This window comes from Periplaneta americana, chromosome 6 (assembly GCF_040183065.1).
Source record: "Periplaneta americana isolate PAMFEO1 chromosome 6, P.americana_PAMFEO1_priV1, whole genome shotgun sequence".
Classification (NCBI taxonomy): domain Eukaryota; kingdom Metazoa; phylum Arthropoda; class Insecta; order Blattodea; family Blattidae; genus Periplaneta; species Periplaneta americana.
Genome location: NC_091122.1, coordinates 144803442 through 144830854, shown reverse-complemented (window position 1 = coordinate 144830854; position 27413 = coordinate 144803442). Strand labels below are relative to the sequence as shown.

Here is a 27413-nt window from a genome sequence, read left to right as displayed (position 1 = left end):
AAGTTAACTATCGCCCGGGTCTTGAAGACGAAACTATGATGTATGCACCCAACCTGCAGACTATCGGGCCAAGGATCAACCGGTCCGAGCAGATGGTCCGCCGGATACAGATCTTGCATGATCGCCTCATGTTTGGAGGCTCAGTCCATGACGAAAAACCTTTAGTCCACCAAAACTCACCGATTGCCGGTATTTCCCCAGCCATAGCCAACACTGCGGTCCTCGATAGCGCCTCGTCTCAGAGCAATGGAAGCCCTCAACCCATCAAGGATTATAAGAATATGACGGCTTCTCAAATAGCAAAAGACTATATCACGGCTTGCTTGATGGAGTGCAGCATACACGGTTTAAATCACGTGGCGGCACCGGACAGAACCAAAGCGGAGCGGTAAGGTTTTACTTTATCATAATACTGATGCTGTGTAAGAGAAACCGGTTTCCATATTTCTTCGTAGGCTTACAAAAACGAATTCTCAGTGTCATACATTTTCGCAATTCGCTTTTCTGAGTGCAAATAACTCCAAAAAGATCTTTGTTACAGCAGTCTTTACGCCGTAATTCCTGAGTTCTTTCCCAAGGTCATTTGTTTTTTCTATTATTTCCAATTTTTTATTATTATTATTATTAGTGAAACGCGTAAAATTAACTTACCGTTTTATTTCTTTTCAGCGAGACGGGTAAAGTTAGCTTATTTGTTTTAGCAGGACGCATAAAATTAGCTTACTTTAGTCTATTATTTTTAGTGAGACGCGTAAAATTAACTTACTTCCCTATAGTGAAACGCCTACAAGCTTATTATTTTCTTTTTAGTGAGACGTGTAAAATTCGCTGATGTGTTTTTAGTGAGACGCGTAAAATTAACTCATTTATTTATAGTGAGTTGAGTAAAATTAGCTTATTATTCTGTTTTTAGTGAGACGCGTAAAATTAGCGTATTATTTGTTTATAGTGAGACGCGTAAAATTAGCTTATTTGGTTATAGTGAGCTGGGTAAAATTAGCTTATTATTCTGTTTTTAGTGAAACGCGTAAAATTAGCGTTTTATTTGTTTATAATGAGACGCGTGAAATTAAATTACCGTATTTTTTTATCGATATCTATGCGTAAAATTAACTTATTATTATTTGCTTGAATTATAGTGAGTCGCGTAAAATTAGCTTATTATTTCTTTTAGCGAGACGTGTAAATTTAACTATTTACCTTTAGTGACACCGGTAAAATTTGTTTGTTATTATGTTTTTAGTGAGACGCGTAAAATTAGCACATTATTTTTATTGATACGCGTAAAATTAGCTTATTATTTGTTTATAGTGAGACGCGTAAAATTAGCTTACTATTTGTTTTTAGTGAGACGCGTAAAATTAGCTTATTATTTTTTTATAGTGAGACGCGTAAAATTAGCTTATTGTTTGTTTATAGTGAGACGCGTAAATTAGCTTATTATTTGTTTTTAGTGAGACGCGTAAAATTAACTTATTTACTTTTAGTTATACGCGTAAAATTAGCTTATTATTTGTTTAAAGTGAGACGCATAAAATTAGGTTATTATTTTTTTATAGTGAGACGCGTAAATTTAGCTTATTATTTGTTTTTAATGAGACGCGTAAAATTAGTTTATTTATTTTTAGTGAGACGCGTAAAATTAGCTTATTTATTGTTAGTGAGACGCGTAAAATTAGTTTACCGTATTATTTTTAGTGAGACGTGTAAAATGAGCTTATTCGCTTATAGTAAGTTGGGTAAAATTAGCTAATTATTCTGTTTTTAGTGAGACGCGTAAAATTAGCATTTTATTTGTTTATAGTGAGACTCGTAAAAGTAACTTATCGTATTTTTATCGATATCTATGCGTAAAGTTAACTTATCATTATTTGCTTAAATTATAGTGAGTCACGTAAAATTAGCTTATTATTTATTTTTAATGAGACGCGTAAAATTAACTTATTTACTTTTAGTGAGACGGGTAAGATTAACCTATTTACTTTTAATGAGACCGGTAAAATTAGCTTGTTTTTATGTTTTTAGTGCGACGCGTAAAATTGGCATAATATTTTAGTGAGACGCGTAAAATTAGCTGATTATTTGTTTATATTGAGAAGCGTAAAATTAGCATATTATTTGTTTTTAGTGAGACGCGTAAAATTAGCTTATTATTTGGTTATAGTGAGAAGCGTAAAATAAGTTTATTATTTGATTATAGTGAGACGCGTAAAATTAGCTTATTATTTGTTTATAGTGAGACGCGTAAAATTAGCTTATTATTTGTTTATAGTGAGACGCGTAAAATTAGCTTATTATTTGTTTATAGTGAGACGCGTAAAAATTAGCTTATTATTTGGTTATAGTGAGAAGCGTAAAATTAGCTTATTATTTGATTATAGTGAGACGCGTAAAATTAGCTTATTATTTGATTATAGTGAGACGCGTAAAATTAGCTTATTATTTGTTTATAGTGAGACGCGTAAAATTAGCTTATTATTTGTTTATAGTGAGACGCGTAAAATGAGCTTATTATTTGTTTATAGTGAGACGCGTAAAATTAGCTTATTATTTGATTATAGTGAGACGCGTAAAATTAGCTTATTATTTGTTTATAGTGAGACGCGTAAAATGAGCTTATTATTTGTTTATAGTGAGACGCGTAAAATTAGCTTATTATTTGTTTGTAGTGAGACGCGTAAAATGAGCTTATTATTTGTTTATAGTGAGACGCGTAAAATTAGCTTATTATTTGTTTATAGTGAGACGCGTAAAATTAGCTTATTATTTGTTTTTAGTGAGACGGGTAAAATTAGCTTATTATTTGTTTATAGTGAGACGCGTAAAATTAGCTTATAATTTGTTTATAGTGAGACGCGTAAAATTAGCTTATTATTTGTTTATAGTGAGACGCGTAAAATTAGCTTATTATTTGTTTATAGTTAGACGCGTAAAATTAGCTTATTATTTGTTTATAGTGAGACGTGTAAAATGAGCTTATTATTTGTTTATAGTGAGACGCGTAAAATTAGCTTATTATTTGTTTATAGTGAGACGCGTAAAATGAGCTTATTATTTGTTTATAGTGAGACGCGTATAATTAGCTTATTATTTGTTTATAGTGAGACGCGTAAAATTAGCTTATTATTTGTTTTTAGTGAGACCGGTAAAATTAGCTTATTATTTGTTTATAGTGAGACGCGTAAAATTAGCTTATTATTTGTTTATAGTGAGACGCGTAAAATTAGGTTATTATTTGTTTTTAGTGAGACGCGTAAAATTATCTTATTATTTGTTTTTAGTGAGACGCATAAAATTAGCTTACTATTTATTTTTCGTGAGACGCGTAAAATTAACCTATTTACTTTTAATGAGACCGGTAAAATTATATTGTTATTATGTTTTTAATGAGATGCGTAAAATTAGCTTATTATTTGTTTTTAGTAAGACGCGTAAAATTAGCTTACTATTATTTGTTTTTAGTGAGACGTGTAAAATTAGGTTATTACTTGTTTTTAGTGAGACGCGTAAAATTAGCTTATTTTTATTATAATGAGACGCGTAAAATTAGCTTATTATTTGTTTTTAGTGAGACGCGTAAAATTAGGTTATTATTTGTTTATAGTGAGACGCGTAAAATTAGCTTATTATTTATTTTTAGTGAGACGCGTAAAATTAACCTATTTACTTTTAATGAGACCGGTAAAATTAGATGCTCTTATGTTTTTAGTGAGATGCGTAAAATTATCTTATTATTTGTTTTCAGTGAGATGCGTAAAATTGGCTTATTATTTGTTTTTAGTGAGACGCGTAAAATTAGCTTATTATTTGTTTTTAGTGAGACTCGTAAAATTAGGTTATTATTTGTTTTTAGTGGGACGCGTAAAATTAGCTTATTATTTTTTTTTTAGTGAGACGCGTAAAATTAGGTTATTATTTGTTTGTAGTGAGACGCGTAAAATTAGCTTATTATTTACGTTTCGTGAGACGCGTAAAATTAACCTATTTACTTTTAATGAGACCGGTAAAATTAGATTGCTATTATGTTTTTAGTGAGATGCGTAAAATTAGCTTATTATTTGTTTTTAGTGAGATGCGTAAAATTAGCTTATTTGTTTTTAGTGAGACGCGTAAAATTAGCTTATTGTTTGTTTTTATTGAGACGCGTAAAATTAGGTTATTATTTGTTTATAGTGAGACGCGTAAAATTAGCTTATTATTTATATTTTGTGAGACGCGTAAAATTAGGTTATCTGATTATAGTGACAGGCGTAAAATTAGCTTATTATTTGTTTGTAGTGAGACGCGTAAAATGAGTTTATTATTTGTTTATAGTGAGACGCGTAAAATTAGCTTATATTTGTTTTTAGTGAGACGCGTAATATAAGCTTATTATTTGTTCATAGTGAGACGCGTAAAATTAGGTTATTATTTGTTTTTAGTGAGACGCGTAAAATTAGCTTATATTTGTTTTTAATGAGACGCGTAAAATAAGCTTATTATTTGTTTATAGTGAGACGCGTAAAATTAGGTTATTATTTGTTTTTAGTGAGACGCGTAAAATTAGCTTATATTTGTTTTTAGTGAGACGCGTAAAATAAGCTTATTATTTGTTTATAGTGAGACGCGTAAAATTAGGTTATTATTTGTTTTTAGTGAGACGCGTAAAATTAGCTTATATTTGTTTTTAGTGAGACGCGTAAAATAAGCTGATTATTTGTTTATAGTGAGACGCGTAAAGTTAGGTGATTATTTGTTTATAGTGAGACGCGTAAAATTAGCTTATATTTGTTTTTAGTGAGACGCGTAAAATAAGCTTATTATTTGTTTATAGTGAGACGCGTAAAATTAGGTTATTATTTGTTTTTAGTGAGACGCGTAAAATTAGCTTATATTTGTTTTTAGTGAGACGCGTAATATAAGCTTATTATTTGTTTATAGTGAGACGCGTAAAATTAGCTTATATTTGTTTTTAGTGAGACGCGTAATATAAGCTTATTATTTTTTATAGTGAGACGCGTAAAATTAGGTTATTATTTGTTTTTAGTGAGACGCGTAAAATTAGCTTATATTTGTTTTTAGTGAGACGCGTAAAATGAGCTTATTATTTGTTTATAGTGAGACGCGTAAAATTAGGTTATTATTTGTTTTTAGTGAGACGCGTAAAATTAGCTTATATTTGTTTTTAGTGAGACGCGTAAAAGTAGGTTATTATTTGTTTTTAGTGAGACGCGTAAAATTAGCTTATATTTATTTTTAGTGAGACGTGTAATATAAGCTTATTATTTGTTTATAGTGAGACGCGTAAAATTAGGTTATTATTTGTTTTTAGTGAGACGCGTAAAATTATCTTATATTTATTTTTAGTGAGACGCGTAATATAAGCTTATTATTTGTTTATAGTGAGACGCGTAAAATTAGGTTATTATTTGTTTTTAGTGAGACGCGTAAAATTAGCTTATATTTGTTTTTAGTGAGACGCGTAAAATAAGCTTATTATTTGTTTATAGTGAGACGCGTAAAATTAGGTTATTATTTGTTTTTAGTGAGACGCGTAAAATTAGCTTATATTTGTTTTTAGTGAGACGCGTAAAATTAGCTTACCGTATTCTTTTAGCGAAACGCGTAAAATCAGTTTATTATTTTTTAATGAGACCGAACGTTTAACAGCGTCCCTTTCAGTTTCAATATTGTATGGTGTGTATTGGTTGTTTTCTGTAGAATAATATAAAAACGTATCAAAATGTATCTTTGCAGCTCCATGTGGCTGGTGTTTGTGATCTTAGCCTTGTGTGGTGCAGTGTGGTTGAGTCTTAGCATCAAGCAGCATTATGACGAGAGTCCCACAGCCATATCCGTCGAGGTGAACAACATGGACTGGTACACTTTGTACCCTGCGGGAACCATGTGCCCCCATGAGAGAGTGGACGATACTGAGCTAGAAAAGTACATCACAGAAAAGTGAATAATCTTATCATAATTAATATACATTTTACGACATAATCTAATTGTTTTAAGCAATGTTCGAATTGATAAAAATGTAGGAGGGGGAGGGGGGAATGTCTCCTTCACATACAAATTTTTTAAATGTTATTTTTTTTTTCAACTATAATATATTTGGTTTTAAAGTTTGTTATAAAGTTATGTATTATTATTATTACTATTTTATTATTACATTTTTTTACTTGGTTATTTAACGTCGCTGTATCAACTACAATGTCATTTAGCGTCGATGGGATTGGTGATAGCGAGATGATATTTGACGAGATGAGGCCGAGGATTCGCCATAGATTACCTGACACTTGTCAGGTTGGGAAAACCTCGGAAAAAACCAAATCTTTAATCAGCCCAAGCGAGCGGGAATTAAACTCGCGTCCGAGCGCAACTCCGGATCTGCAGGCAAGCGCCTTAGCTTGATTTATTATTATTATTATTATTATTATTATTATTATTATTATTATTATTATTATTATTATTATTATTATTATTCAAAGGAATAAGGTTTTGAGATTTGGTACTTGGAATGTTATAAGTCTATATAGAACAGGAGGGGTAACATTAGTAGCAAAAGAACTAGCTAGATATAAAATAGACTTTGTGGGAGTACAGGAGGTTAGGTTAGATGGGAACCGGCATAACACAAATAGGAGATTACTTGTTGTATTATGGGGAAATATAAATGATACTCGGGAGGAAATTAAACACAGAATAAATATGGGAAATGCGTGTTATCATTCGGTTGAGAAGCTTTTATCATCCAGTCTGCTGTCAAAAAATCTGAAAGTTAAAATTTATAAAACAGTTATATTATCGGTTGTTCTTTATGGTTGTGAAACTTGGACTCTCACTTTGGGAGAGGAACATAGGTTAAGGGTGTTTGAGAGTAAGGTTCGTAGGAAAATATTTGAGGCTAAGAGGGATGAAGTTACAGGAGAATGGAGCAAGTTACACAACACAGAATTGCACGCATTGCATTCTTCACCTGACATAATTAGAAACATTAAATCCAGACGTTTGAGATGGGCAGGACATGTAGCACGTATGGGCGAATCCAGAAATGCATATAGAGTGTTAGTTGGGAGGCCGGAAGGAAAAAGACCTTTGGAGAGGCCGAGACGTAGATGGGAAGATAATATTAAAATGGATTTGAGGGAGGTGGGATATGATGATAGAGACTGGATTAATCTTGCTCAGGATAGGGACCAATGACGGGCTTATGTGAGGGCGGCAATGAACCTCCGGGTTTCCAGCCAGTAAGTGAGTAAGTAAGTAAGTAAGTATTATTATTATTATTATTATTATTATTATTATTATTATTATTAACTTTCATTTTAATTACTGTGGCACCTGACATGGTATTTTGAATTTCTGGGACCATGGTAATTTATGTCTTAATAGGTTGTACATAATTCACAAATGAATTACAAAAATGTATTATTATATTACTTATATGTTTTAAATTCATTGTTAACTCTCTAGTACCTCGAATAACCCGGTACACTCGCAATCATACAAATTTCCAGATTTTAGACACCCAGGGAACTTTTCTTGTTCAAGGAAAATTCTCCGAGAGCCGAGTCCGAGAATCGAACCTGGGACTCCCAGGTCTGGAAGTCAGCATGCTGATTACCAAACCCACAGAGGCAGTCAAAATCGTTTTATGAAAACAACAACGGCAACAAACGATTATAAAAATAACAACATATAGTCACAGTCTAGTGCAGGGATGTCGAACAGCGCTCTCCAGCTGTGAAACGATTAGTAGTGTTTCCTACCCGAGCTGGAACGACAGTCAGTCAGTGAGGTCAGTCTCTCCTCGCTATAGCAATGCTCTGTATGCATTGTGTGCATCAACTCTGGCGACTGGTATGGATATGGAACGACGTTTCTATAGTGAATGGATAAATAAGTATTTATATACAGGGACATCATTTTATTTTTACTTCAATTTTTATTGTACCTGAGTTTTTGAATGTACTTCACTCCCACCCCTTCTACTAAGGAAGTTCCAACTCCACACAGAACCAAGACCGCAGATAGTAAGCGGTACTGAGTTACTGAGTATAGTACGTTCCAGAAATATGTTCGCGTTTTCCAGTGACGAAAGAGCGTTCAATATTGAATCATATTTTCGCACAGGTACTGTCCGTTTGCCTACGTCGCATCCCGATTTCCCCCACCTGCTTCTGCTCGCCCCTCTGTAAAAGCTGGGCTGTCTTAGCTCTTTTCTGAAAACATTAATTTCTCTTAGGAATTGGAAGTTTACGTAATATTATACAGCTGTTTAATTTAACTTAAATAAAAGGGCCTCGTTAAGTAATTAACTGTCACGTGATTTCCTCCCTTTCTATAATCCTGCGACATAACCACTTGGACGGACAGTAGATAGCATGTCTGAGTAATTATATATTTTTGGGTCGGGCAGAAGTGAAGATTGAATTAACAGTACGTAGAGTAGGTATAGAATTATTTCAACATGAGTTACTAGTACGAAGGACGAAACTGGCAATTGGAATTAGATGCAATAGTCTATAGTGCGATAATATGCACAAAAGAACTGAAGCCTGTATCGAAATGAACGGCCACCATTTTCAAAATTGTGTTTAAATATTCATATTATGATTATTTTTCAATTTAACTTCTTTCTCTATATTGTACGCTAATGTGCTGTAGACAGTATACACTGCATAATGAATACGTTCGCATGGATAACTCACTTCGTGACTAAAAACACTTATTCTTAATACAGTACTGTACTTTGATTAAAGAAAAACCTAATGAAAATTATCGAACTCAAAATCGCGATATTTCCTAGTTTACGTAAATGGATGAACTACTTTTCTTCCTTCCTATACCTTGTAGAGTGATTTGTGTTTTACGCCAGTATCATCGAACTCCAGTCTTGGAGGGGGTAGCAAGCGGTGTTTCCGGTTCTCTAAAGGTATAGACAGGTTAATATTAAAAATGTTAGTAAAAATAAAATGATGTCTCTGTATATGCTAGTAGGAAGATAAGATCACAATGAGCACAAAAGGTAGTAATAAAGTAAATTGTATACCTAATATATTAGTAGTAACAGTAGCAATTGCAGTAGATTAGTGATTAAGAAAAATGATTAAATATCCAGAAGCAAGTAGCTGACTGTGCAAATGTAAAGCGGAACAAAACAGTGGCAATTACGAAACATTTGCAATAAGTTAGAATACTCAGTTTACTGCATTTCACTCTACACAGTAAGAAAATTCTAAATGAGTTCCTTTTTGATCACTCTTAAATTCTGACAGTTTCTGATTTCACTGGATAGGGTATTCCCACAAGCGCGATAGCGAGATTGTGTATGATGATGAATACAATGATGTCTTATGTGTTGGTATGGGTAGTTTGAGGCTACTTTGCGTGCGCATTAATATTATTATTATTATTATTATTATTATTATTATTATTATTATTGTCATCATCATCATCATCATCATGCATCCTCATGTAGGCCTACATTCTTTGTTCATCAGAGTTTATCGAGTGCAAATATAAAATGAGCTCTTAATAAATTAGTAAGATGTATAAAATTATCTAAGTGCCAGCCGCCGCATTCCGCTTTTGTTTACTATCATTCGCCTGGTCTGTCTGCTACCTGTGTTCAACCGTTGCACGGTAATGAAGGAATGAGGGCTGCTACAGTTCACAGCTCGAGAGCGCTGTTCGACATCCTGGTCTAGTGTATACAGTCACGAAGCTTGAGTTGTGAGGGTGCTAGGAACAATAGACTGTGCCGGTACTATTTCGCATTGTCTGTAATGAGGCGATATTAGCGATCCTAGTGGTTAGCAACTACCTATGGATGCAAATTTACTACGTATTGAGCTTCATCACTATACAGTATATACTAGACCGTGCTATAGTAGACTTGTGGTATAGTTATAAAATAATGATACAATCTGAAATGGTTTACTACTTTTATATTAAAGGATAACCTTTTCAGTGTTGAAATCCAGATGATTTACAAATTATATTCAAAATAAACTCACTGCAGCAAAGAAAGTCACTCTAGAGGAGAAAATAAAAGTAACTTTTTGGAAATGCAATTTCATGAACAGTATTGCTGTTCAGGCCGGTATAATTTTAATAATGTTAAAACATATATTTAGATAGGGAAATTTTCTTTTCCCGGTTAAGAATAAGCTTAAATACAGGAATGCAGAAGTTGAGGAAGAAAATACAGAAGTGAGGAAATTCCTCGACTTTCCCCCTCCTTCAATTCGAACTTACTTACTTACTGGCTTTTAAGGAACCCGGAGGTTCATTGCCGCCCTCGCAAAAGCCTGCCATTGGTCCCTATCCTGAGCAAAATTAATCCATTCTCTATCATCATATCCCACTTTCCTCAAATCCATTTTAATATTATCTTCCCATCTACGTCTCGGCCTCCCTAAAGGTCTTTTTCCCTCCGGCCTCCCAACTAACACTCTATATGCATTTCTGGATTCGCCCATACGTGCTACATGTCCTGCCTATCTCAAACGTCTGGATTTAATGTTCCTAATTATGTCAGGTGAAGAATACAATGCGTGCAGTTCTGTATTGTGTAACTTTCTCCATTCTCCTGTAACTTCATCCCTCTTAGCCCCAAATATTTTCCTGAGAACCTTATTCTCAAACATCCATAACCTATGTTCCTCTCTCAACGTGAGAGTCCAAGTTTCACAACCATAAAGAACAACCGGTAATATAATTGTTTTATAAATTCTAACTTTCAGATTCGAACACTGGTTTTAAATGACAGGCGTTCCCAGAAGTTTTTAGTTTTTTTATCACAAGCAATGGAAGTGATGTAAAGTGATCGCACTACATATACATTTAAAAGTTCAGCAGTAATAAGTGGTAACAAGATTAATGGTGCACTAATTAGAACAACATTACGCTATAATTTATTACAGTACATAGGCTAACCTAAAAATTACACCCATAAAAAAGTGAAACAATTTGAACAATGGAAACTGTAAAAACTTAAGGCTGGTTCACAATAAACCGGGAACGGGAACCAGAGCGAGAACGGGAAGCGAAGAACGTGAACATGGAAATTTTTGATTCACAATAAATCGAGAATGGAAATGGCTGTGTATATCGATATGTATGTCAATAACGATATGTAAAGTCGATAATATGCATTCTGATGTTATTTGCAACGAGTTAGAAAGAGAAGACTCTTTCTAACTCGTTGGTTATTTGTGTATACTTGACCAATGGCATTTTCTCATGAGTACAAGTCAGCCAACACAACACAGATTAAACAACTTCGAAATTTAAGGCACGGAATATTTAAGAATTTAATTCACGTGGTAGTCTGGTCACATATAAACATAGTATACATATTGAAAGTGATTATACTGACTTTCTGGATTAGTTACAAGCAACGAATGGACAAGAAATTATGTCACGGCCTTCTTGCTACAAAATATATGACGACCAAATAGCTTTTTGATGACAACAGGATAAATCTAGTAGGCTGTGATCGGAAACGAGAACGGCAAAGTTGAAACTTAGCCAACTCTCTGTTCCTGCTCCCGAGCTCTGGCAAGCTTTTCGTTAATTGAGAATGTTTACATTTAAATACATTTATTTTAACAATTTTTCCGTTCTCGTTCTCGTTGTCGTTTCCGTTCCCGATTTATTTTGGACCGGCCTTTACTCTGTTAGACGGAAAACTTAATAGACTGATTAATGTTTGTTCTTTTTATTTTACAATTAATTGTCACTTTTACCTGTAAAGGGATCACATCTCCTCGAGGTCTTTAGGTCACACTTCCCTCAAAATTGTAAAAGTGAACCATATTCGCGGATATGCTTAGACTGTTGCATTTAATTTCCCATATTCAGTACATTTTATTTTACCTAATCTAAATACTATCAAATAAGGTAAGGAAACTGATTTTATAACTTATTTTTTCAGTATCTACAGAGTAGATTCCAGAGACGAATTTTGAACTCTGTCTAAATAAAAATGTTTAAAAAATGCAAAAAAAAAAGTTTTTATATCAATTTTTCAATATAAAGGAACTTGCAAAATTGTAGAAGGAAGTATGTAATATATTTCGCCACTGATAACACTATTCTACATCAATCTAAAACAGTCTTTTAGATCTGATGTCACATTAACCCCAGCGTTAAACTTACCCTATTTTATCTTGTACAGGGACATCATTTTATTTTTACTAACATTTTTAATATTAACTTGCCTATACCTCTGGATCAACGCCGTTTGCTGCCCCTTCCACGACTGGAGTTCGATGATACTGGCGTAATATACAAACAAATCACTTTACTAGGTATAGGAGGGAAGAAAAGTAGTTCATCCGTTTACGTAAACTAGGAAATGTTGCGCTTTTGAGTTTGATCATTTTCATTAGGTTCTTGTTTAATCAAAATACAGTACAGTATTAACAATGAGTGTTTTTACTCACGAACTGAGCTGTCCATGCGGACTTATTCATTATGCAGTGTATATTATATTTTCTACAGCACATTAGCGTACAATACAGAGAATGAAGTTAAATTTAAAAATAATCATAATATGGATATTTAAACACATTTTTTAAAATGGTGGACGTTTATTTCGATACAGTCTTCAGTTCTTTTGTGCATATTATCACACTATAGACTATTGTACCTAATTTCAAGTACCAGTTTCGTCCTTCGTACTAGTAACTCATGTTGAAATAATTCTGTACCTACCTTATAAAAGAGTACCTTACGTACTGTAAATTCAATCTTCACTTCTGCCCGATCCGAAAAGATAAAATTACTCAGACAGACTGTCCGTCCAAGGGGTTTCGTCGTAGGGTCGTAGAAAGGGGGGAAATCACGTGACAGTTAATTACATACGATGCCCTTTCATTTAAATTATTTTAAATAGTTGTATAGTATTACGTAGACGTCCAATTCCTAACAGAAATTAATGTTCTCAGAAAAGGGCTAAGACAGCCCAGCCACTAGCTGGCGAATAAAAGCTGCGACGTAGGCAAATGGACGACAGTACCTGTCCGAAAATGATTCAATATTGAAAGCTCTTTCGTCACTGGAAAACGCGAACATATTTTTGGAACGTACTGTTTACTGTGACCGTAAGGCTACTATGACTGTATATGCGGTCTTGGATCTGTGTGAAGGACGGTTGAACTTCATTAGTAGAAGGGATGGGAGTGAAGTACATTCAAAAACCCAAGTACAATAAAATTGAAGTAAAAATAAAATGATATCCCTGTATAAACCTTGTAATAATATTTTACACTTGTTTAGAATAAATTATCGATTCTTTCTTATGGTTACTTCATTTCAGCCTGAAGAATGTGCAAGACAAAGAGAGTCTGAAGGAGTTCGTTCGAAACTTGGCGAATGCAACGTACGATAATTTTTTAGAGTTTAAAGACGTCTCAAATAACCCGATCAAAAGCGAGGACTATTTGGAGCTGTTATATGCGGTATGCGACTCCTTTTTACTTTATGACTTTTATGATCCAAGACACAATGTTAAGACATTTTTGTGTATGTCATATCAGAAATTTAAATCAGTGTATATATTTTTCTGAATTTTCAGAAGAACTAATTTTCACAGATGTATCTGCAAAAGATAACTATAGTCAATCATGGTAATCCTGTCAGAAACATTTGTTACAATTTGGAGTTCCCCAGAGATCAGTTTTAAGACCGATTTTGTTCATAAATGATTTTGCTAATAATGTAAATAAACCTTGTATACTTTGTGCAGATATCAAACTTAATAAACAATCAGATCTTTTTTAGCGTCAAAGAAATGCTCAGATGAGGAGTTTCTTCAAAACTGAACATGCCCATCGATGACCGAAACTATATTAGAACTTGATTTATGTTAAGATATCTGATTCCTGCATGAACTAAGTCGCGTGAAAAGGAGTATAGTGAAATAAGTGAGAATTTCTCTGCAACTCTTTCTAATGATTTGTCTAGTAATTAGAAAACATCACGAGATAATGATGTCAAAATGCAAAAGAAATGTTTTATTCTTTTCAATGTTCACTATTACTTAAAGTATTTTAATTATTTCCCTAAAACTCTGTAACTTATACTTTTTTTGGACTTCTCTATATTCTGACATTAAACCGGCTCTTTTTTATATTTATGTAGGTTCGGAAGAAGCCGAAATTCCAGCATTTCAACACAGAATCGCAAAACGTCCTTCTAGTGGAGACTGTAACAGAAAGGGGCCTCTGTTACACTTACAATAACAAGGCAGCGATTTACAATGAGCCAATGTAAGCAAGTAACTCTTTCACTCTTCTTAATTTACTTTTAAGATGTGTCGGAATACACTCATCAGTGCCAATGTTAAAAACCGGGCCTCATGAGCGACAGTTGCAGCAGAAGCGGAAATGCTCGTACTCTGAGAAAACATTTCCCTGATATATTCGAAATCCACAAGTTTCACGTGGACTTACCAGAACTTCAACATAGATATAACTTAAAATGTCGATGAAGTAGTCATTCGTCTAATGAAAATAGACGATATGTTTAGCCGCATGCGTAATACTTTGTTTTCTTTCACCATACGAACTTCAACGTATAGGTTAAAGTGCGTCTGAGAGGCTATACTTTTGCCTTTGTTGTATTAAAGACGAGTATTTTCCTGGACCAAAAAATTGTACTATAAATTTGTGAATAAAAGACGAGTATATCTTACTTACAAATGGCTTTTAAGGAACCCGAAGGTTCATTGCCGCCCTCACATAAGCACGCCATCGGTCCCTATCCTGTGCAAGATTAATCCAGTCTCTATCATCACACCCCACCTCCCTCAAATCCATTTTAATATTATCCTCCCATCTAAGTCTCGGCCTCCCTAAAGGTCTTTTTCCCTCCGGCCTCCCAACTAACACTGTATATGCATTTCTGGATTCGCCCATACGTGCTACATGCCCTGCCCATCTCAAACATCTGGATTTTAAGTTCCTAATTATGTTAGGTGAAGAATACAATGCGTGCAGTTCTGTGTTGTGTAACTTTCTCCATTCTCCTGTAGCTTCATCCCGCTTAGCCCCAAATATTTTCCTAAGCACCTTATTCTCAAACATCCTTAACCTATGTTCCTCTCTCAGAGTGAGAGTCCAAGTTTCACAACCATACAGAAGAACCGGTAATATAACTGTTTTATAAATTCTAACTTTCAGATTTTTGGACAGCAGACTGGATGATAAGAGCTTCTCAACCGAATAATAACACGCATTTCCCATATTTATTCTGCGTTTAATTTCCTCCCGAGTGTCATTTATATTTGTTACTGTTGCTCCAAGGTTTTGTGCTAAAATTGTCATCATCAAGTCCCAGATTCTTAGGTTCGAACCTTCTGTATTGTGTTACTATCTCATTACTCTCCAAATTATGGTTCCCAAACATTTATCAGTGGTTCCCCGCTTTTATCAATGGTTCCCAAACTTTTATCAATGGTTCCCAAACTTTTATCAGTGGTTCCCAAACTTTTATGAGTGGTTCCCCGCTTTTATCAATGGTTCCCAAACTTTTATGAGTGGTTCCCCGCTTTTATCAGTGGTTCCCAAACTTTTATCAGTGGTTCCCAAACTTTTATCACTGGTTCCCAACTTTTATCAGTATATCTCCTGGATCAAAAATGCAATACGAATGCAGTAACAATTAGTATTTTACCGTGGACCAAAAAAATTCCCCCGACGTAATTAGTAACATGTAGGTTTATAGAGCGTATTCCGAGCGTATAGAGCAATCTGATGGCATCACGGTGTTCCGAATTTCAACGATGACGTCACTGATGCTTCACCGGTGTCGCACCGGTTCCATCAGCTTGCAGAGGTGGTGGCAGTCTCCATCAGGCGCCATCAGTGAATCTGATTGGTTCTTGTATAGAGCGGGAGTTAGCAGACGAATGACATCGTGCACTGTTGTGTCATGGCGGTATCTTCTGCTGTATTGTTTGTAATGAGCATAACGTAAAAAAATATGTTAATGGCCTATGAGCGAACATGTCAACGGACCAGTTATTGCTACCGGTTCAAGAAATGAATTGTTTATGCTCTCTTTTCTTTGAACGAGATGACAGTATGGAAATTTCGCAAAATCTTGCTAGCGTAACACAGACAACAACTTGTACAGCCGCCATGATAGCCAACGAACCTTCCAGCTGTTTTGTTCCTATTTCGCTGCAGCGTGACGTCATTGTTGTGGGAGTCGCATACAGAAGTGTCGCTCAAAAGTGGGTCACGCTTTCGATAAGTTTGGGAACCACTGATAAAAGTTAGGAACTAGGCCTATTGATAAAAGTTTGGGAACCACTGATAAAAGTTGGGAACCACTGATAAAAGTTGGGAACCAGTGATAAAAGTTTGGGAACCACTGATAAAAGCGGGGAACCACTCATAAAAGTTTGGGAACCACTGATAAAAGTTTGGGAACCATTGATAAAAGCGGGGAACCACTGATAAATGTTTGGGAACCATAATTTGGAGAGTAATGAGATAGTAACACAATGCAGAAGGTTCGAACCTAAGAATCTGGGACTTGATGATGACAATTTTAGCACAAAACTGAGTAAAACACCAACTCACTAATAAACACTAAATCAAATGGACTTCCGTGACACAGCGCCTCTCTGTGTCTATTTCACTTCGTGATTACACCTGAACTCTCACAGCAAGGAGTCTTGCTCCGACGGCCCCGAACGCTACTAACTGCTCTATATATGCAGGAAAACCACTTCTTTATCTTTAAAATTGTACGTGATGAAACGACTTTTAATGTAGTAATGCAAAGGTGATATAAATGTCTCGTTTCTAGGTACTGGATGAAAAACAATTGGACAGTATGGCAAGGAGCACATCTGACGCTTCTAGTCCACCCTGTTATGAAATCTGTTACTGCAAGCTTCAACAATGTGGAGGAAACTAACATAAGCGTGAGTTTTCATTCAACACGTGGCACACAAAGAACTAGATACAATAAATCCTTGGATTACGAGCATAACACGTTTCGAAAACGTGCCCTTAATCCAAAACACTCGCATATCAAAGCAACTTTCTCCATAAAAAAAACAATGCAAATTCAGATTAATTCGTTTCATAATCTTTTATTCGTATAAAATACAGTATCATGATCCGTCCCGGGAATCTGTAGAGTAGAAATACGAAATAAGATCTCTCCGCAAGTGGTATGGAGGAGGGCTAGGACTAATGACCGCTCTGGGCAGAAGCATTGGTTGAACGAAGCTACAGTCCGCATTTCACGAGAACATCCGAGCAAGAAATGCCGGTTTTCCCCCACTCTTATAACCTATCCCGACACCGAACCGGCCGGCCATTGACTGAGCCTTGTTTGTCCCAGTCGGCCAATGACACCACTCCCATCCACCTGCACCTTAAGAACGGTGAGTTACTGGCTTACTCCCTCTTCTTACCCCGCAAGAATCATGTTCCCGTCGCAGGGATCCTCTCGTGAAATTTGGAGAGTACCAATCGCTTGCAGGAAGGGGATCATTTCTATCTGAACACACTACCACGAGTATCTTACCCCTTAGCGGCCTCGAGCTGATGCTGCCCGCAATACACTCCGGCACAGATAGACTCCGCTCCCATTTGCGCTAAGTTTCTCTACAGATTCCTGGGACGGACCGCAGTATAATTTAGGTAAAATTCAATACAATAGTGCAACACAAAGTAGTAGTAGTAATAATAATAATAATAATAATAATAATAATAATAATAATAATAATAATAATTGTAACAACAATAAATAATAATAATAACAATAATAATAACACATTACAGTAGAGCATCGATTATCCGAATACCGATCAACCGAAACATCGGTTAACCGAAAGCGTTCAAGTCGGCAAATTCAAATTTGCACGCGCCATGTAAAAGTTTCGCTAGTGTTGTTTGCGAGATTTAGAGGCAGAAAAAGACGAGTCTCAGCTCTGAAGAAAAAAATTGGACTTCTTTTCGTAAACTGTAGGCCTACTTTAATGACAATTTTGAACTTGTCAGACTAGGCTAGTTAGTTCTCTGTGTTATTTGTAAGACGTGTGATACAAAATATATACTGTATGTACAGTTTTGTGTTTAATATCAGTGTTTCTTTGTTTCATACTGCTCTTATGACACCAGTACAACTTGTTTTCGTAAATGATCGGTTTTCCGAAAAATCGGTTATCCGAATATTCCCCGTTCTCAATTGTTTAGGATAATCGATACTCTACTGTATTTCAATATAATATTGATACTGAGTGGCATGTATCTCATATATTGCAGTTCTACTTTCATAGTCCTCTTGACGTGATGGACATGTCTGATTTTGGATATTTTGTCGGGGATGGAAGTTTGACGAGTTTGGACTTGCTTGCAATGGCCACCATCACGACCCCGGAAGCGAAGGAACTGAGTGTCACCCAGAGGAAGTGCCGTTTTCCCGAGGAGAACTTCCTCAAGATCAGTCCCATCTACACTATCAACTTGTGCAAGGCGGAATGTCGCATGAGGCTTGCCCAGAAGGAATGTGGCTGTATTCCATACTTTTACCGCAGAGTTGGTGAGTTCTACTAAATTGTTTCAAGGGGGAATTATAAGACTGTTCCCACGGTAACTGTTGAGCATTTAGTCTCCATAAGAATCGCTCAGTTTTTGCCTCTTTTACCATTATCATCATACTTTCAGAGGACTCCCTATCTTCCTTTTTCTTCACTGATACTAGTCCAACATTTGTAAATATAATTTCTATTGATTCATTGTTGTAACATGTACGAAATGTTGCTTCCGTTTATTAATTCTGTGGGGAATAATTGCGAGTTTTTGTAGAATTTCGTAATTTCCTTCATCATATGCTTTCCCTGCTCCAGTCTATAAAGTACGTACTGCCCTTTTCCAGAAGTACCCTAAGCACACATATTCTTAAATGAAATCTTTCTTGAGAACTAAGACAATTTGAAAATAATGTATTGATAACTACAGTGCGTATACTAACTGGCTCCGCAGTGAAGCAAGCGGCTGTATTCGACCAGGCAGCGATGTAAAGTTGGTACTGTGTAGCGCTTGGTTTGAACACGTAGGAATATTACATCTCCTCTCTCGCTCCCTCCCATCCTTAACCATTCAATACGGCCAAGGTCATTGACTACCTACACGATACCAACACAACTCCTCGAGTCTCCGCGTTCTGCTTGCTACTTCTGCGGAGCCACTTAGTATACGCACTGTATGTTTAGGTCTATTGCTATAATGTATTGATTTAACAAGAAATAGACAAATAAACTTGTTTTTAATGTTATTTGACATCATCCGTAAAGTAAAAACATAAAATAAAATAAAATAAAATAATCGGTCCTTTTTTCCAGCAAGAACTCTCAACGTAGAACGTATAAGTAGGCTTTTATTCAAAAAAAAAAAACTGTTACTACTTCTATAATACCCTACCAGCAGACCCGCAACATAGCATAAAAGATACAAATAAAATAACTCTTAATAATGCAACATGCATAACGGTCTTTAATTTACTTACACATTATAACCTACAGACATCAAAACCTACACAATCACTTAACCACCACCACTTCAAAGTTCCAAGCAATTATAGGGATTCTACGAATCACCTGCCATCTATTTAAGTTGCTTTATTTATATACTTCAATGTTATACAGATAATTATATTGGCTTAGAATGCACTGTGACCAAAAGATCTAAATTTTCACTTTCTGTCGTCTTGATTTTAACTAGCAAAAACTAAAATATCGGCTTAGGTTGGGTCGCCCTTTGTTTTCCTCCTTCAGTCTTCAATTTATGCTGTGCAATGAGGGAGTTCGAGCGACATAATATTTAGGTCAACGTCTTCAACGTACCTAATAAAAACTAAAATTTGAATTTGGCGTAGTAATGATTTTTTTTTTGGGTTGAAAAATTATAAAATATTATGGGTGGAGATAAAGTATTGATTTTTAAGTAAAATTATTTCGCCTGCCACGGGTCGGTAGTTCGTAGTTCATTATTTCTAAAATGGCAATAAAACTATTTACTTTGTGACTAATAAATTACACTTTCTTATTACAGATAATGTTAAAGTTTGTGACGTAAATGGAATGCATTGCTTGGGACAAAAAGCAGGTAAAATACGCTTAAGGGTACATGAGTAGTAAATTTATATTTTACTCGTTTTATGCTAAAGGATTATTGTAGATCAGGGTTTAAGCTAGAAAATAAATAACTGTCGCAAAAATGCTCAAATGAAAAATTGTGTGTGTGAATGTGAAAAGCTTGCGCATAAGGTAAGACTTACGGGAAAAAAAAAAAAAAAAAAAAATATATATATATATATATATATATATTGGCCACTGGCGTGGCTCAGTCGGTTAAGGCACTTGCCTGCCGGTCTGAAATTGCGCTCGGGTGCGGGTTCGATCCCCGCTTGGGCTGATTATTTGTTTGGGTTTTTTCCGAGGTTTTCCCCAACCGAAAGTTGAATGCTAGGTAATCTATGGTGAAGCCTCGGCCTCATCTCGCCAGATACCATCTCGCTATCACCAATCTCATCGACGCTAAATAACCTAGTAGTTGGTACAGCGTCGTTAAATGTAATTTGCTACTTGGAGATTTATTACTAACAAAATGTGTCTTCAGTAAACATAATAATGTTTCAGTGTAAAACGAAATATTGTATTAAAATATGCTATTTCAGATAATATCAAAACTATAGGATATTATTATAAAATGTTTAGATGACGTCATAAGTGAACAACAGTAGTCTCAAAAATATTTTTCGTTTCCATAAAAATATTCATAACTGCACACAAGGTTTGACGTATCTGAGCATTTTGTTCGAAATCTCTTTGTTCAATTTAATTACAATATGCCTTACTTTTGAGAACCTTATACATTTTTCATTTTGGAAACCTTACTTCCTATATATTAGCATATGAAGAATAGTAACAAAAATTGATTAGCATCCTATGCCATTGAAAGTACAGACAAAATTTGAAAGTTATTTTTCAAATTAAAAGCGAGTTTGAGCGACTGCTCTCATTATGTTAATATTTTCTCATTCCAGAGATGTATAAAACTTTGATAAATCCAAAGACAAACAAGAAGATTGAATGCAACTGCGTTTCCATGTGTAACGATGTGACGTATTATGTAGATCAGTTGAGAGACTTCAAATCTCCGTAAGTTGATAACCTAACCTCTTCCTTTCTCCAACGTCAACTTAAAGGATGCAGAATAAATATAAACCTTATGCAGAATACATATTTTTAAACAAACACGTTTTATAAAAAACGGAAATGTTCTGATAATTATTATAAGTTTCTTCGCTGTCTAATAGATTGAGACAGGAAAAATCCTGTTACCATTATTTACTAGCATTACAGGTACAGGGACATCATTTTATTTTTACTTCAATTTTTATTGTACCTGAGTTTTTAAGTGTACTTCACTCCCACCCCCTCTACTAGTAAACTTCCAACCGTTCTCCACACAGAACCAAGGCCGCGTATGCAGTCAGAGTTGCCTTACGGTCATAATAAACAGTACTGAGATAGTGAGCATAGTACGTTCCAGAAATATGTTCGCGTTTTCCAGTGACGAAAGAGCTTTCAATATTGAATCATATTTTCGCACAGGTACTGTCGTCCGTTTGCCTACGTCGCATCCCGCCACCCGCTTCTACTCGCTCCTCTGTAAAGACTAGTAGCTGGGCAGTCTTAGCTCTTTTCTGAAAACATTAATTTCTGTTAGGAATTGGACGTCTACATAATATTATACAACTGTTTAATATAACTTAAATAAAAGGGCGTCGTCAAATAATTAACTGTCACGTGATTTTCCCCCTTTCTACGACCCTGCGACAAAACCACTTGAACGGACAGTAGATAGCATGTCTGAGTAATTTTATCTTTTCGGATCGGGCAGAAGTGAAGATTGAATTTACAGTACGTAAGATACGTACTCTTTTATAGAGTAGGTAAAGAATTATTTCAACATGAGTTACTCGTACGAAGGACAAAACTGATATTTTGAATTAGGTACAATAGTTTATAGTGCGATAATATGCACAAAGGAACTGAAGCCTGTATCGAAATGAACGACCACCATTTTTATATTGTACGTTAATGTGTTGTAAACAGTATAATATAGGCTACACTGCATAATGAATACGTCCGAATGGATAACTCAATTCGTGAGTAAAAACACTCATTGTTAATACTGTACTGTGTTTTGATTAAGCAAAAACCTAATGACAATTATAAAACTCAAAATCGCGATATTTCCTAGTTTACGTAAATGGATGAACTACTTTTCTTCCCTCCTATACCTAGTAAAGTGATTTGTTTGCATTTTACGCCAGTATCATCGAACTTCAGTCGTGGAAGGGGGTAAGTTAATCCAAAGGTATAGCCAGGTTAATATCAGAAATGTTAGTAAAAATAAAATGATGTCCCTGTACATTAGAAAGTAAGGGCTGGTCAGATATTATCGACGGTCAAGACTTCTAATAGTTTCGCACATGCGCAACCTGATAAAGTGAACAATTCCAAAGCCGAGTATCACACTTTGAGTTTGTGTGATTACCTTTCGTTGTGAATATTGGTTGAAAATGAACAATGGTATTGAGAACTCTGTCAGTTATGACGTTAGTGCCGTGACTTTCGGACAATCGAAACAAAAACATACAGTAGAACCTCTATTATCCGTAGTAATGAAGTGGCTGGAGTGAACGGTTAATCGAAAAAATCGGATAATCCGTACCATATAAGGTTTTCACAAATTAAGTGCATAGATTAATACAGTTTCGTAATTTCCTCTGCGGTCTTCTGTTTTAACATGCTAGATAATAGATCAGACGTTCACTAATTTAAGTCTGATTTTCAACGACAAAACTCCTTATGACGGCTGTCTGTGAAAAGATAGCCTAGGAATAGTAGGGCTACAGGTCTCTTGTTATAGATTTACATACTTCATACACTTTATATTTGTTTTTCATTAAATCGTGCACAGTTGTAATTCCTATTGCGTATTCTGATGAGAGATGAACCACAGTTTTCCTTTTTCCAAACCATTCAATTACTTGTACTTTTTTTTCGTAGCACAACAGGTTTTCTTTTGACACCTGCAGAAAACATTTTGCATAGAAGTTAGATAGTAAGGCCCCTTTAAGAGTAGACCATACTGTATAAGGGTAAAGGTTTGTAAAGAAAACACTGTGTAGAAAAATTTTCGTACTAACATAATGTACATAGGCTACAGTACTTCATATTTTTCTACATCAAGAAAAAAAAAGAGCGAGAGAGAAAGTCAGTCGGACAATCCATCAATCGGTTAATAGGGTGACGGAAAATCGAGGTTCTACTGCAGTCTGTTAAATTCAGGTACCGTCCTCTTGCACGTGCTCACATTGCATAACGCACATTTTACAGGCTGGATTTAGATAATAGGTGCGAAAATTACGGGCTGTACCGGTGGTATAGCCCGCTGCGGCCCATCTGCCTTGCGTACAGTAGTGGCAAAAAAAACCGGACCGACGGAATAATAAATCCCCGAAATGAGCCACTGCGCATGCCACGCCCGCATTCACAAGATAGCGAGTAATCTATTGAAACTGTTGTAGTTTCGACTGCTGACGTAGCCCATTTCGAAAGCCATTAGAAAATAAGCTGTAAACTTCATGTTCTGGGAATAATAAGTTCCTCAGGGCTCTATTCTTGGTCCATTCTTGTTTCTTATTATGATAAATGACTTGCCATACAATGTGTCGGCTAAAACTATAATGTATGCTGACGATACAACTTTTATCACACATAATAATACTGCTGAGTTAGATTTTATGAAGCAAGCTGTATTTGCTGAAATAAGAAACTGATTTTCAATTAATGGATTTATTGTTAATGATGAAAAAACTCATGTGTTAACTCTAAGTTTGAAACAAACCCAAAATAATGTGATAAATGAATCTGTAAAGATGCTGGGTATGTATTTGGATCCTAAACTAAAGTGGAATAGTCATGTCAGTTATGTATGTAAAAGAATTTCTAGAGTAATTTATCTCTTGAGAAGTATCATGTACAAGATTCCCAAACATTATTTAAAACAAGTTTACTATGCACTATTTGAAAGTGTTATTAGATATGGATTACTTTTATATGGAAATAGTTCTGACCTTCCAAACAATCTGTTACTGCAGAAAAAGGCAGTTCGTATTATAACAATGTCACCACCCAGACTATCATGTAGATCTCTTTTCAAAAATGAAAAGGTTATGACAGTCTACAATCTATATATTTTTGAACTTTTAATGTATGCAAACAAGAATATTACTAATTATACAAGTATAGTAGATCTGCATCGCTATGAAGCAAGAAATAATAATCAATTAAATGTACCACATGTCAGGTTGCAAAAAACACAATCAAGCTATGTAATTACTGCAATAAAAGTATATAACAAGATACCAACAAATATAAAGACATGATTCACTTAATCTTTCGTAAACATTCTCTAACGAATATACGTGGACATTTCTAGTGATTTGAAACACAATTTAAATTTCAGATTAAGAGATGGCTATAAAATAATCCCTTTTATAATATGAATGAATTTTTTGAAAATGATGTAGTATTTTAGTTAAATTTTATTATTTTTTACTCTTTTAATATTTTAAATATTGACACATTGCTTTTTATATTATCACATTGACGAGGCCTCTTGTATTCTTGTACCTTCAGGCAAATGAAGAATATGAATAAAGAATATGAATATTAATTACGTAGTAAAATATCGCTGCAATCGAAAAGTATTGGGAATAAATTTGAATAAGGAAAAAAAAGAAGTTTCCTTTCCAGGCAGGATTCGAACCATGATAGTCTTAGTTACCAGTCTATCGTGCTCTGAAGTGAACAAGGCTCTGAACTCAGCTACAAGGGTCGGTCCGGTTTTTTTGCCACTACAGTACAGTGCTATTACAGCTGTTTCAATTGTCATGGCGATTAAATATAAATAAAGAAATTAACAATGGTTGTAGGAAAATCGTGGATATAATAACCACTTCTTTTATTTTTTGTTTCTGTTTAATAGTTAGACCAGCCCTTACTTTCTGGACCACCTTCCTATTTGCATGCAAGTAAACTTTTAAAATACTATTGCCTTGATATTTACCGAAATTCTTCGGTACCGGTAATTAAAAATATGGTTATTAAATATAACTTATGTTTTAATTGGATAATACTCTACTGAAGCTTGTATTTTATTCACAGACTCGAAACCTCAGGGTTGTCGGTACAATGGCGCATGATAGAATATCCCAAGATGAGGGTCAAGAGAGACGTTATCTTTGGACTTACAGATCTTTGGGGTGAGCAGATATACAGTGTATCCTACACTAAAATGAATTGTTACATAAATTTAAATGTTATATTTATTTGCACATGTATTAACTGCAAAAATATAAAAATTAGGACCTCGAGTCTGTAGCCGAAATCGCCCTTTACAGTCGGGGAAAACCAAGCGAGGTCGCTCATGCGTTCCTCATGGGACTCGCATTCGGAGGTCCGCGGTTCAAATCCCTGGACCGACCAACCTGACGTGGTTTTTCCGTGTTTTCCACAGTTAGGTCCACACCTGTGGAGTAACGGCTAGCACGTCTGGCCGCGAAACCAGGTAGTCCGGGTTCGATCCCCGGTCGGGGCAAGTTACCTGGTTGAGGTTTTTTTTCCGGAGTTTTCCCTCAACCCAATATGAGCAAATCCTGGGTAACTTTCGTGCTGGACCCCGGACTCATTTCACCATCATTATCACTTTCATCTCATTCAGACGCTAAATAACCTAAGCTGTTGATAAAGCGTCGTAAAATAACCTAGCAAAATAATTAAAAAATAAAAATAAATAAATAAATCCACAGTTAGACAAATGTCGGGTTGGAATTTTCATTGCCACGGTTCATTTCCCTTCCTCTTCCTTGTAGAAAGAAATTTAGATTTCATATGAAGAGTTCGCGGGAAAAACGATGAATGTCACATTTCTGTTAAGGATTACATAATGATCTAATTGAATCTATAACTGCAAGATGTAGTGCTCTTTCTATAGAAAATAAAGGAAAGGATTACTGTATTCGTCGTGATAATTCTCCTTTTTACCATTTTTCATAAGAACAAATTAAATTTCACAGTGATCCATTGAATTAGATAATGACATCAACCTTAAGAAAACTGTGACATTCTTCGTTTTTCCCGCGAACTCTTCATATCATATCATTCATCTTCATCATTTCATTCCATTGGCATCTTCAGGTCCGCTTGCAGGAGGGGCGTCCTCTCCGAAACAGTCTCTGAGTTCCAAGCCTTTCGCAATATCTCTGCCAGGATTCATTCCTTATGAGCACTTACGAGGGCGCTTCGACACCTTAGAAGGGCTGTCGAAATGGATCCTGTGCTGCTTGGTCACCTTGACGGTATGAATTTAAGGCTGGGATTGTATGAGGCCCATTGGGTGAGCGGATGAGAGGTCCCATGCGGCCGGTGGGCTGGTACACCACATTCTCATTCATCCCATAATTCGGGGTGCACAATAAGCCACTATGAAGCCGACGTGCTGAAGGGTCGTCCCTAACCCGCCTCTAGCTAACATTTAGAATATAATTAACTGAGGATAATTCTATTACACTTCTCGGATTAGTTGTGGTGACTTTCACCAGTTGTCATATTGGTGTGTCTTCAGTGTCTGTGGGGGGGACAGGCGGTCTGTTCTTGGGCTGCAGCGTCCTCAGCATCATCGAGATCTTCTACTTCCTCACGTTGCGCCTGTACGTTTATCTGTACCGGATCCACGTAGAGAAGAAGAAGGCTCAGAATCCCAAGGGAAGACAGAACGTCTTGTTCAACAGAATGAAGATGTAGTTATCCATATCTCTGTAAATTGAAACTCTGCCCTGATACTTGGATGAGTGTGAAGCAAATGCGATTATACGAGCAATAAATTGTGAAGACTTTAACATTTCACGAGTTCAACACCATTAACATGACAAAGATGGATTTTGACTTTCTGTTTTGTTTGTCAACAGCATTTCTCGCACATTTTTGTGAAGATATTTGCAGCAATATATACAGTATATATATATATATATATATATATATATATATATATATATATAGGCCTTCATACATACGTATATATATGGGCTGAAATATTAATAAGAACTAAATAAAATGTCAGAAATTTGACTTTAAGCATGAAGTCATTAATGAAAGTTTATATTAGAAATGAGGTTTAAAAATATAACTTAAGATTTCTTCAAACTTTATTTTTCATCATAGAACTGCGTATGTAATTATATTATATTATATTATATTATATTATATTATATTATATTATATTATTCATTCAGTGTTCTGCCCAAGGGCAGGTCTTTCA

General features: G+C 35.2%; 1 protein-coding gene across 1 annotated transcript; it reads left to right on the top strand.

Moving 5' to 3' along the window:
• Nucleotides 1-26983, top strand: LOC138702292 (pickpocket protein 28-like). Its single transcript, XM_069829876.1, has 10 exons — nt 1-388; nt 5737-5940; nt 13313-13454; nt 14137-14264; nt 16813-16930; nt 18282-18558; nt 20070-20123; nt 21064-21178; nt 25262-25359; nt 26721-26983. Exons 1-10 carry the CDS (start codon nt 36-38, stop codon nt 26897-26899), a joined length of 1668 nt encoding a protein of 555 aa, XP_069685977.1. The 5' UTR covers nt 1-35; the 3' UTR covers nt 26900-26983.
• Nucleotides 26984-27413: the final 430 nt, after the last annotated feature.